The sequence below is a fragment of the Fringilla coelebs genome (assembly GCF_963513975.1).
Source record: "Fringilla coelebs genome assembly, chromosome: 12".
Classification (NCBI taxonomy): domain Eukaryota; kingdom Metazoa; phylum Chordata; class Aves; order Passeriformes; family Fringillidae; genus Fringilla; species Fringilla coelebs.
The window spans coordinates 3030667-3042576 of NC_140038.1; the positions used below are offsets into that span (position 1 = coordinate 3030667).

Consider the following 11910-nt stretch of genomic DNA (forward strand, 5'->3'; position numbering starts at 1 on the left):
GTCGCCATGGAAGGGACTGGACAGTGCAGCAATTTCCATTACCTTGGGGCTCTGTCTAAACAAAGGTGCTCATGGAAACACAGGTAGGTTAATCTCACCTCTTTCTGGCTAAAGGAGGAATTTTGAAAATACTCTTGTATTGAAAGGAGAAATAACAAATCTAACAATGGTCCTACATAAATCTCAACCCAGTAACAATGATTAATTTGACCGCAGTGAGGTCAGGATCAGAGCAATCCCAATTTCATGTGACAGCTGTTAGGAATGATATTCTTGGGGAGGCCCCTGCTCATTTACACGATGTATTTTCAGTTTGTCTGAGTGGTCAATGAGGCTAAATTTATTTTACAGCTTTCTATTATCTGTGTTGAACAGTTATTAAAACTTGTATTGATCCAGTTATTAATAATCTTACAAAGCCTCGCTTCCCTTTCTCTTAGCCTCAGAAGCGTTACTTGTGAGCTGCACCCTTGAGCAAGACTAATGCTTGTTCCTTTTTGGTATAAAACTTTTGCACACCGTGCTTCCTGATCATCTTCGCCTTGCAGGGTTTGTTGATGCTTGCCTGAAATTCTGGTAATTATAGAATCACAGATGGAGGGGACCCATCAGGATCATCCTGCCCAACTCCGTGTCCTGTGCAGGGCATCTCGAAGAGTCACTCCTACCGTGTCCAAACACTCCTCGAACTCAGTCAGATTGTGGTAAATCATCATCAGTGAATTATCCGACTGTTAAACATCAGTGAGGCCTGTCAGACTTCAGTCTGTTTACTGTTTAACAGTCGGATAATTCTCAGTATATCCTGACGGTATTTGGTACCTTTCGCTGCTAGACCAGAAAAGCCTAGGAGAGACAGGCCCGTTCCCATTCCCGTTCCCGAATCGCTCGCACTGCGCGCAAGCGACACCACCGGCCGCCGGCGGCCGCGGGCCCGACCCTCCGCCGCGGGCCCGACCCTCCGCCGCGGGCCCGACCCTCCGCCGCGCCCCCCGCCCGCCCCCGGCCCTCTCCCCGCCCCTCGCCGCGGATCGCTCTGGGCGGGCGGCGCGATGCGGCCGGTGCTGCTGGCGCTGGGCCTGGCGCTGGCGCTGGGAGCGGCGAGCGGGCAGCACCGCGCCGAGTACGACCGGGAGGCGCTGCTCGGCGGGCAGGTGGGCCGGGGGCGGGCGGGACCGGCCGCCGCTCCGGCGGGGCCGCGGGGCGGGCGCGCTGCCGGGCCGGGCCGCTGACGGGGCGTGTTGCTGTGCCGTAGGAGGAAGCGGAGGAGTACGCGCGGCTCAGCCCGGAGGAGCAGCAGCGGCGGCTGAGGAACATCGTGAAGAAAATCGACGCGGACGCGGACGGGCTGCTCAGCGAGGGTAACGGCGGGGGCCGGGCGGGCCGGGTTGCTCCGGGAGGAGAACGCGCTCTCCCCGTGACACAGCCCGTGGCTCTTGTGCTGGGCAGAATCCCTGTGGAAAACATCACGGTCCCTTGCACAGTGAGTTAGAATCACTGACGGGCTCATACAGAGGCTGTCTCCGTGCCTAAGGTTTCTGTTTGACTCCAGACGAGACCATTGAGAGGGGATTTCACTGACTTGTGTAAATACCTAAAGGAAGGGTGCAGGAGGATGGAGCCAGGCTCTGCTCGGTGGTGCCAACTGCTTGGACAGGAGGCAATGAGCAGAAACTCAGCTCAGGAAATCCCACCGCAATATGAGGAAGATCGTATTTCCCGTGCAGAGATTGTGCATTGGCACAGATTGCCCAGAGAGGTTGTGGAGTTTCCCTCGCTGGAGGCACTCTAGAACGTTCTGGATGCAGTCCTGTGCCATGTGCTCTGGGATGACCCTGCTTCAGCAGAGAGGTTGGACCAGATGACCCACTGGGGTTGCTTCCAGCCTGACCCGTTCTGTGATGGAAGGAGTGTGGCCACCAAGAGTTAGAGTAGGTCAGAGCACTATCAAGTTGAAGGTACCTCCTTTGCACTTGTACCTTCTTCTTGCATGTCTGAAGCTACTTGGAATCAAGTGGGTTTCTGTGTTTGTATATCCTGTTATGTGCAAATCAGAGAGCAGGTGGAAGATGGAAAGAAAGTACTGCAGCCATAATACTACATAGGTGTGCTTCAGTACCTGGTGTACTGGTATGAACTTTTTTTTTTTTTGCTCTGCTGTGATTTTGACAAAAAAGTCTCTTGTGTGCACACACAAAGCAAGCAGAATCCCTTGGTCAAATGCCAAAACATTATTTTGTTAAAATGACACTAAACATGCAGGAAGCTTTCTAGGTGAGAGAACAAAATGCAGTTTTGAAGACAACATCAACTGTCTTTTGAATCCTTTACAATTCATACACTGAATTTAATCAACTGCACCCTTATTTCAGTATTCCTGCATGGACTGTGTAGAGGTGAGATAGTCTGTAGCTTCAGTGGGATGGCCAATCCCTGTCATACACCACAAGCAGCTCACAACATGAAGGCTTTAAGGAAAAAAGTTTATATAAAAATTTAGATATTCCACCCATACTCCATCCTCATGGTGTATGTACTGCATCTGATTCTGAGTCTAATGAAAACTTGCCTTCCTTTCATTTCCCAAAGGTAAAACTCAAAGTGGAATTTGTTTTTACTGTAAGAAACTTATGGTGCTAAAGGTTTTTGAGCTCAGTTATTCCTCAGTGTATTGCTAAACTCTTGAGAACATCTTCCTTACTAGTGCCTCCATTTGGAGGCTGATAGTGAGAGAAGATGAAATAATTAATGCTCTAATGCTGGAATATTAAGTATTTCTGATTCATGGCACTGGATATTACGTGGTCACATGGCTGTGCCTCACACAGCCACCTTAGTGCTGGGAAATACACCATTAATTAATGGTGCCCATCTTTAAGAAATGTTGCAGTTCCTTGTAAGGCAGTGCTGGTTTGTGCACAAGCCTTGCTGGCACACACACCTCTGCATGTTCAATCGATTCACAGAATCTGTTAGCAGGCTGGTCCCTCTGCTAATATAAATTCAGTATGCAAAATGTATTTTAAAAAATTTTTTTTTGCTTTTCAAGGATATTTAAATAAACCTAATAAAGTTGTATTGATGCCTCTGCCAAGAAGGGCAGGATAAGATACTTTAGTATTTAATAAATGCTGTAAGATTTTTCTGCATCTAAGTACTGATTTCTATAGGACTCTTTTTTAGTCATCATGACTCTTGAGAGCAGGATTTCAGTTGAGTTGATTAGGATGTATAATTTTTGCAATGCAGAGGAAGATGTTTTTCCCTTCCAGGCACCTGAAAATAACTGAGAGATACTGGGAGAATATGTTCTCCCAATCTTCTCTAAATGGAGTAACTTAAATGTATTTCTGTCACTTCATTGGTATATTAGGTTTTATTTCTTTTAGCTAAATTTGTATAAAAACAAGCAGCTAAAAAGCCTCTCCTGTGAGGCTTGATTTCAACCCCAAGTAAAGGGAAAGTAGCACTACAAAAGTAGTTAATATTTTATTTTGGGTAATTAAGGCAATGACACAAAATAAAATGGTTTTTATTTCAGTTTGTGGATTTTTCAAAAGAAACCCTAGAGTGATGGGAACAATGTTTTTTTGGGATACCAAATTAGATTTAGAGTTGTCTGTCTAAACCATACTCAGCATCATTTTCATAAAGCTCTGGAGAAAAAAGAAATGATGCTATAGTGTTGATTTCCTTCAGATTAGAAAAGACAAGGCCACATAACTCTTAACAAACCTCCTGAAGCTGTAATCTATTCCCTCATTCAGTTACCTTGGAAAAAGCCACAGCGTGGAGCAAACAGACTGGTTTGCTTTGAGTAACCTCTTGCCTGTATGCTTTCATCTGAATTGCAAAGTGTATTCCAGACAGAATAATCTGTGCTATCTCCACAATTTTTATGGTGCAGATGATCCTGATTCTCTTTATTTTGTTATATTTTTAATGTTTTCCACAGATGAGCTGAGCTCCTGGATACAGCAGTCTTTTAAGCATTATGTTACACAAGAAGCTAAGCAGCACTTCAGTGACTATGACAAAGATGGTGATGGATTGGTGTCCTGGAAGGAGTACAACTTGCAAATGTATGATCGTGTAATTGATTTTGATGAGGACACTGTCCTGGAGGATCAAGAAGAAGAATCATTTCGCCAGGTAAAATGTTTCAGCAGCAGCTCCTGTAAGCTGTTGGCCACAGGCAGCAATATTTGTTTATTGTGACACAACAAGATGGGTAGAGGAAGCAGAGCAGCTGGCATATGGTTAACATGTTATGCTATCTGAGATAGGGGAGTAATTAAAGGAAAGTAGTGGAGTATTAAAGCTGCTACTGACAAAATAAAGACACAGTGAAATGGTACCTGCTGAGGGTATTTTGCTGGCTGAGTGGAGCATGTCTATGGACAGTCTTACAGCAGAGCATGGTCTTCAGCCACCATCTTAAACCCAGGATGCAATCCATTGGGTGAGGTCTGCAGCCTGACAGATCCCTGCCCTAAGCAGGGGCTGGCAGCACTGGGGCTGGAGCAGAAGGAAGCTCTTTAACCCCTTGGTTGCACTGTTTCAGCCATTCTTTCAGTTACTGCTCAAGCACTCAGTGAGGGCTGTCAGTATTGCCTGCTGTAACATTGCCTGTCCATTAGAGGCCCACAGAGAAAGCAATTCAAACAGTTTTAAGCAATGAAAATGCAGCTCCCACAGCTAAAAATGGATGTTTAAACACACAGAAGTTGTGTGTGAATCACATCTATGAAAGCAGATGCTTAAGCAGGGAAAGAGGCAAGAGAGGCAGGGGGAACAGGTTCACATGAACCACCACATAGCAAAACTTGTTTCTTTCAAGTTCCACATTTATAAGTACATGTAAATGTTTCCCAGAAAGAGAATAAGTGTGTTATCAGACTATTCTGGTCACAGGTTTATTTTTTCTGTGAGGATTGCTTTGTCTGCTTTTAATAAAGTAGTAGTAGATAATACAGGATGTTAGCAGAAGTTAAATATACTGAACAGAGGATTTTACATGCTGAAGAAACAAATTGTAAAGCTTAGAATGTCACATAACTGAATAATTACATAGCTTTTAAATACCACAAGACTTTCAGAGGAACTTCCAGTCAAAATATTGCTACCATGTTTGAGACATTGCCATCACAGATACATAGGGAGCTATAAATCTGTAAGCTGGGATAGAACTACTTGCTCATGTTATGACTTGACTGCTTGCTGCATTTTCCTGCCTGCTGACTTCTCCAAGGTAGATTGTAAATAAGCAGCATTGTACAAGCAGCACAGGTCAGGCCCCTTCAGCCTTTTCCTTACATTTTCAAATCAGTGGTCCTGCTTTGATCAAGATGAAAGAGTAAGATACAGTTTAGAAGTGACATCAGGTAACCACAGGAGTTTACCAGGAGGTGGCGGCCTTGCTCATCACTTCCCCAAAAAACACTGGAAAACTTTCTTTCTCCCTCAATGGTTCAAGCTTACATTGCAGTATAGTACTTTCTGTAACCCTTCTGGATTGCCTTCCTAGTTAAACTGCCAGCTAAGGTCAGCTTTTCTCTAAGAGGAGGACATTTAACTATTTTGCAGAATAGTTAAGATCTTACACTTCATTTGTTACATGTTATGCTCTGTTTTCCTCAGCTTAGCCAGATTTTGAGGGAAGTGTCAATAGGTAGGATATAAACCAAAAGTACAATTTTAAATGGTTATTTGTAAAGTGTTTATGATCTCTGATTTGCTGGCTACGCCTGTACCCAGATCACTTACACTGGTAGCACAGCACACCTAAGGATGGGATTCCAAGATTTTTATGGTTCACATGATCTGCAGTTTGAGCAGAGATCAGTTGTCAATGATGTGGGTCTGTATTTTGTCTAAAGAGATTGTACAAAGTAAAACAAGAAAAAATAGGAAATCTTTGCACACCTGAAAGACAGAAATAGAAAGTGCAAGACATTCAGAAATGAGAACTTGCCTGCTTATATCAGATACTAGTTCTTTTTTAATGGCATGCTAATACATACACATAAAACAGGTTAGAGAAGTGACTTCTGTTTAAAATGATCACATGTAATGCACAGCAGTCCTGTAGTAAAGGAATCTGGCCTTAAAATGGCTTCAGAAAAGACATTTTACATACATGATCTTTGAAGACCTTCTCTGAACTACAAACAGCCCTTGACATAAATAAGATGTAGATCTATTACAAAGTTAACTGTCTTTAAAATGTAAATTTTGGAATTTGCAATGGCTGCCATTAATTATAATAATTGTACTCTACTTTGTTATTTTTGAAACTGGTGACTTTTAGAAGAGGATGCACATATCAAAATGAGAATCCTTGGTCTTTTCATTATCTCTCTTTGGTTCATTTTAAATGTCTCCTTAAATTGAAAAAATGTGGTTTTGTGATTCTTAGAATAAAACCACCTCAATTAAAAGTGTTGTTCTTATTGCTGTCATTGAGCTGTTTTTAGTGAAAATTTAACATCAGTATAGTATGAGTAGGTAATGTGAAACAATTAATATCCTAATGAGCTAGCTACTGTTGTGTTGTTTTTCCTTTCCAGTAAGGGCTCTAACTAAATCTATTTTCTAAGCTTCATTTAAAGGAGAAAAAACGTTTTGAGAAAGCTAATAGAGATGATGTTCCTGCTCTAAACGTGGATGAATATATTGCGTTCGAGCATCCTGAAGAGGTGGAGTACATGACGGTAAGGTTTAGGGGATTATCAGCCTGTGTGAGGGGGGCTTTTCAATGTGTGTCCTTAGCCTCAGTACCACAGGAGGTGGAGCAGTTATGGATATGGTTTGGACAGCCCAAATTAAAATCAGGGAGTGTCTTGTGGATCCAGTGCTGGAGGTCAGGAGCTGGAGCAGGAGTTCAGTGCTTTTCTTTGAAATCTGTTTCAAGAGCTAGGATTGCACAAGTATCCCCAGCTTTGGGGACTGGTCTGACTTAGCCACCTCACAGCTCTGTTAGGCTGCAAATCCATCAGTGAGATTTTAGCTTTTGGTTTTGGCTCTCTGGTGGACAAAAGACCAGCCAGTTCTCCTAACAATTCAATTAAGTTGCAAAAATGCAAATTAGTGAATCCACCAGATAAGAAAAGAAAAGTGAAATTGCATGATAGAGCTTTGTACATATTCATGTTTCTCAGCTGCTTTTGCAGTTTTGAATTGTGTTGAAGGATTCCAGCTCTATGGACACCTTTCAGATTTGGTTTTCATGAAATCTGACATTGTGAACTCTTAAGGACAGATCTCTTTTATTTCACAGAAAGCAATTACTGCACTAGTCTGCATAAAACACAAAAAGATTTTAAAAGAGGGAGTCTTTCATTTAAGGAATACGTCATTGCTCTAAAATGATTCAGTGCTGTTTCTCTTGATCATGAGTTGCTAATTCTGCTTTTTGTATGTACACAAAAGGACTTTGTCATTCAGGAGGCTTTAGAAGAACATGATAAAGATGGTGATGGATTTGTTAGCCTGGAAGAATTCCTTGGTGATTACAGAAGAGACCCAAGTAAGGAAAAACTGGAAGGGGCATGAAAGAGGGAACTAAAAAAACTTTTGGAATGGGGAGAATTGGGTGCACCTTTGTTTTCAGCTTTTCACATTAGACCTACAGATTCTGAGGAAGATTTTCTGTCTTAAAATAATTCCGTTTTCTGGAACTGGGCATAGTAGACTCCTTATTTCAGTCTGCCCCATGTGTATTTGATGGTGGTTTGTGTGTAGCCCATTCCACAGTTTCCTTGCAAGTTGCTTCTTGTTTTCTGAAAGACTGAAATGAATTCCTGACCACAGAGGATGCAGCTGAAACAAGGTGCAGCCGTATTTGCCAGCTGAACACATCTTGCAGATCCAGCTAGCAGGAATGGAAGGGTAAACTGCCCTGGCCTTGATCAGCTGAGCAGGCAGCTGCCAGCCTTGCTTTGGGAGGACTGAGCTGAGTGTGTTGTGAGAGGGGTGGAGGGGAAGTGTGAGGAGTCCCTTGGCTGTTCCAGGTATCAGAAGCCTGATTGCATCCTTCACTCTTTGGTTTGTTTGGGTTTGGTTTTTTCCAATCTTGCCCTTCCTTAAACTCGATCTGTTCCTTCTTTAACAAGAAGAAGGACACTTACCTGTTGCTTATCAATATTTCTCAATGAATATTTTACACACTGTATTTGATTTGCTAAAAGCTAGGGCAAATAATTCTTCCCATTCCAAAAAGCCCAGTAACTTCAGTTTTGTGGAAAGTCTGCTTGTCCCAAAGGAGTGCTAATTCTGAATTGCTTCCTAGCTGGGGACAATTGTGTAAGTCACATGAGGATATGTGGAGAAGAACTAGGGGAATAATCTGTTTTTCTTCACTCTAATCAGCCACCTGGAATTTTACATTTTATAACCATCTTTGTTTGTCAGAGCCAGTAAAAACAACCAATCTCTGATGCAGCTACAGGGTTCTGTATCTTTTTCCTGCTCTAACATGAAAGAAAGCTTTTCCAAGCCAGTCTATAAAAAGTTGTTGTAAAGGAGCGAAATTGTGGCAGTAATAGAGAAGATAACAGCTTTGTCATTACAACTTGTTAACAAGACTTGAGAATCAGCTGTGATTGTACAAACTACTTCAGCTTTTCTCTCCTGCAGACAGTGTTCCTGCAGCACTGTTTAAAATGACTGATAGGCTGCATGGGGGCTCTGATTCATAATTAGCTCATGATTTGGGGCAAGAGTGTATGGTGAATTGTGACATAAAGGGAAAATCTCCTTGCAAAACCAAATGTTAGGAATGAGAGACTTCACTTTTTCTTCTTTAATAATAGAATTATAATTATTTTGAAACTGTTACTTACCTGCTTGTGATACCTGCTACTTTTGACTTTCATAAGGCTTAGAAAGCCAGTTCTTGCTTATCTGTAGTGTTTATAATTTTGATGAATTACTTCTCATTGACTTGAAGAGTTAAAGACAAGGCTAAGATTGCTGTAGGCTGCAGGATGCAATACCTGTGCATCAGGTAAGTATAAAACAAGTGTGCAAATAAATACTGACAATAAATGAAATTGCTTTCCCTACTTTCCTCTGCCCATTACAGTTTGTTTTTGTTTAGTTTAGTGAGATCACTTTTAGGTTATGTTTTATAAGAATAAGTATATTTGCTTAGGAGAAAAGATGAAAACCTCTGCTTTAAGGTGAAGAGTAGCTTTAAACTTTACAATTGTGTCTTACCAGCTGCAAGGGAAGATCCAGAATGGATCCTGGTTGAGAAGGACCGGTTTGTGAATGACTATGACAAGGATCATGATGGAAAACTCAACCCTCAAGAGCTGCTGTCTTGGATAGTGCCCAACAATCAGGGAATTGCACAAGAGGAGGTTCGTGGTTTGACTGCTGGTTAGGTTTTAATTACTGCAGGAGAATTGTGAAGAATCACACTGAAATGAGAGAAGCATTCAGATTTATCATGTCTTAGTTATTGAAAAAAATATATCAGTAGATCTTTGCATATATGTTTAACTTCTTTTCACTTTGACAAGGAATGCAGGTCCTTTAACTGCAAATGGGAAGTTCCTCTTAATTGTGTAAATGTTTGTAAATTAACAAAGTGCATTTGTACATGTTTAAATAGCTTATCTGCTTTGACTCAAGGGTACAGAATTTAATAAGTCATTTTTAGTTGTTGTAGGTAAATCTAATGAGATGCACTACCTAAGGAAACGGCATCATTTTCAAATAAGAAATTGATTGTAATTCTTCTAACTTGATAAATCATCATAATTGTAGAACTAAAAACTGGTTTTAAGTACAAGAAAATGGAAATACTCTGTGATTCAAGATGGTGTAAAGCAAACTTTGATGATGCTAATTAAAATGGTTTAATCAGGGATAGAACAGCATAATAGCTTTTAAGTGGATTCTCATTTTAGCTTATTTTTTTGTGCAGTTTCCAGTCCCTGACTGCAGTAGAGAGGATTTCTACCTTTCTTCTAGTAACTTCTCAGCTAAATTTTCCATGTCTTTGCTTTACCCTGGAGGATTTTGGTGCTCAGAATGGCAGGAATACCAGGTCTTCCCATGGTCTCATATTCCTGGGGAGGAGAGGCAGCTCCCTGTGTCAGACACACAGCCCATGAGCTTCTCCGTGAGCTGCCAGCTGTGCCCTGCTGGGCTCTGGGGCCAGGAGCAGCCCTGGGTGCTGCCCTGTGGGACCTGTGGGATGCTGAGCTGTTCTGGGAGTGTTGCTGGAAATGGGGATCCGAGAGCCTTTGCATGGCCTTTTCTGGCTGTGGTCAGTTCTTAGTTGACAGAAATAGCACTGTTCTGACATGAGCTCTGTGTCCTCCTGAGGCTGTTGATACCTGTGTCAGCTTCCTTGGCTTGGGTTTTTTTTCACTCTAGTTAGCAATCTTTCATATTTTGGCTGACAGCAAGGCCATTCTGTAGTAATAGCTCAATTCTGCAACTAATAATTTGGGGTTTTTTTTGTTTTTCTAATTTGCTAGTTTTTTCCTTTGGGTAATATAAAGGCTTAGCAAAGTCACCTGTCCTAAAGAGATTTCAGTCATTGATTTCAGTCGTAAACTGCTGTTTGAAGTCAGAGTATCACACTTCCATTTCAGCATTTCAAAATTACTTGAGAAACCCAGTAGTTAAATAACATAAAAAGAGAAAAATTACTATCTATTCCATTTTCAGTAATTGCCATGTGTTGGCCAAGATGTTTGTCATATTAATCTTTCAGCTTTTGCCATGCAGAGTGCTTTTAAAATCCCCTTGGCTGACGTTTGTCCCCGTTATTTTTGGCTCAGTTACATTGAGCCAAACCAATCAGGAAAAGCAGGAGCAGAAGGATTCTCTAAATCACTGTATTTGTAGATGTTCAGCAAATGAAAACAAAGCCCATGTAATACCAGGACTCCCATTTCTCAGAAATAAGAGGTGCTGCACAGCCTGTTAGCTTTGAACTATGAAATACTGGTGAATGAGCTACAACTAAAATACTCTGCATTTGGTTCTTCATCTTACTGCTGAATTCCCCTCTTTTTATAATATATAAATAAGCAAAAACCAGAATTGTTTTAACTTGGTGCATGTGGTGGTCTGTTTCTTTTCCAGGCTCTGCACCTCATTGAAGAGATGGATTTGAATGATGATAAAAAACTTTCTGAAGCAGAAATTCTTAAGAACCAGGATTTGTTTCTTAACAGTGAAGCAACAGATTATGGTAGGCAGCTTCATGATGAACGTTTCTACCATGAAGAACTTTAGATTATTTATTTTGTAATCTTTTTTTCTTCCCTTTTTTTCATTTGAAGCTTTTGTTAAAAGCACTCATCAGCTGCATTGCAAGTTTCATGCTGTAATTACAGTACACTAATGTTTGTGTAAATAATTTGCATTCAAAATTAAATTACCCTCCTGCAAACTTCCTGGGCTTCTTCTAGCCTTCAAAATTAATTTGAAATACTCGCTATCAAAATTCTGTAGTGTTGGGAAATAAATTACTTCAGGGTAGTACTGTATTGTGAAGAGTTATTCTACTGTACTTGAAGAAAATGGAGAATCTAGATGGTTCTGAAAGAATGCAAAATATAGTAAATGAGACTACTATTTTTGTAATCAATTAAATTAGGGCAAAGTGTGGGGAAGGTGGGGGGATGTTTAGAGTTAGTATTTACTGTGTTTTGTTTAATACCTTTGGAGAAATACTTACAAAAATGCCTCAGTTGTTTAAGAGGTTTCTACTTGATTTTGAATGGTTTCTATACTGTGTTTTACTCTATCATAAAACTTGCTATTTTTACATCAATAGACAAGAATTATTTTTAATGTACAGTTGTAGAGCATTAGCAATGCAGTGGTATTTTACTGTGTCGAGACCTTCTTCATTTGTTGGATTAAAACCTAAAATGTTCTATC

The 11910-nt window shown here is 41.1% G+C and overlaps 1 protein-coding gene across 2 annotated transcripts; it reads left to right on the top strand.

Moving 5' to 3' along the window:
- The first annotated feature begins 1028 nt into the window (after positions 1-1028).
- Positions 1029-11910, top strand: RCN2 (reticulocalbin 2). Of its 2 annotated transcripts, none has more exons than XM_084213667.1 (7): positions 1029-1154; positions 1256-1361; positions 3956-4152; positions 6600-6713; positions 7432-7528; positions 9223-9365; positions 11107-11910. In XM_084213667.1, exons 1-7 carry the CDS (start codon positions 1053-1055, stop codon positions 11257-11259), a joined length of 912 nt encoding a protein of 303 aa, XP_084069793.1. In that variant the 5' UTR covers positions 1029-1052; the 3' UTR covers positions 11260-11910. The 2 variants fall into 2 exon arrangements, with proteins under 2 accessions (XP_084069793.1, XP_084069794.1); XM_084213668.1 differs by having other exon boundaries at positions 6612-6713.

What these genes read in the sequence shown, in the direction of transcription:
- RCN2 (XM_084213667.1), top strand. Translation starts at nt 1,053, where the DNA reads ATGCGGCCGGTGCTGCTGGCGCTGGGCCTGGCGCTGGCGCTGGGAGCG. An exon ending in TGATTACAGAAGAGACCCAA is followed by an intron (nt 7,529 to 9,222) that starts GTAAGGAAAAAC and finishes GTGTCTTACCAG; the next exon opens with CTGCAAGGGAAGATCCAGAA. An exon ending in AGGGAATTGCACAAGAGGAG is followed by an intron (nt 9,366 to 11,106) that starts GTTCGTGGTTTG and finishes TTTCTTTTCCAG; the next exon opens with GCTCTGCACCTCATTGAAGA.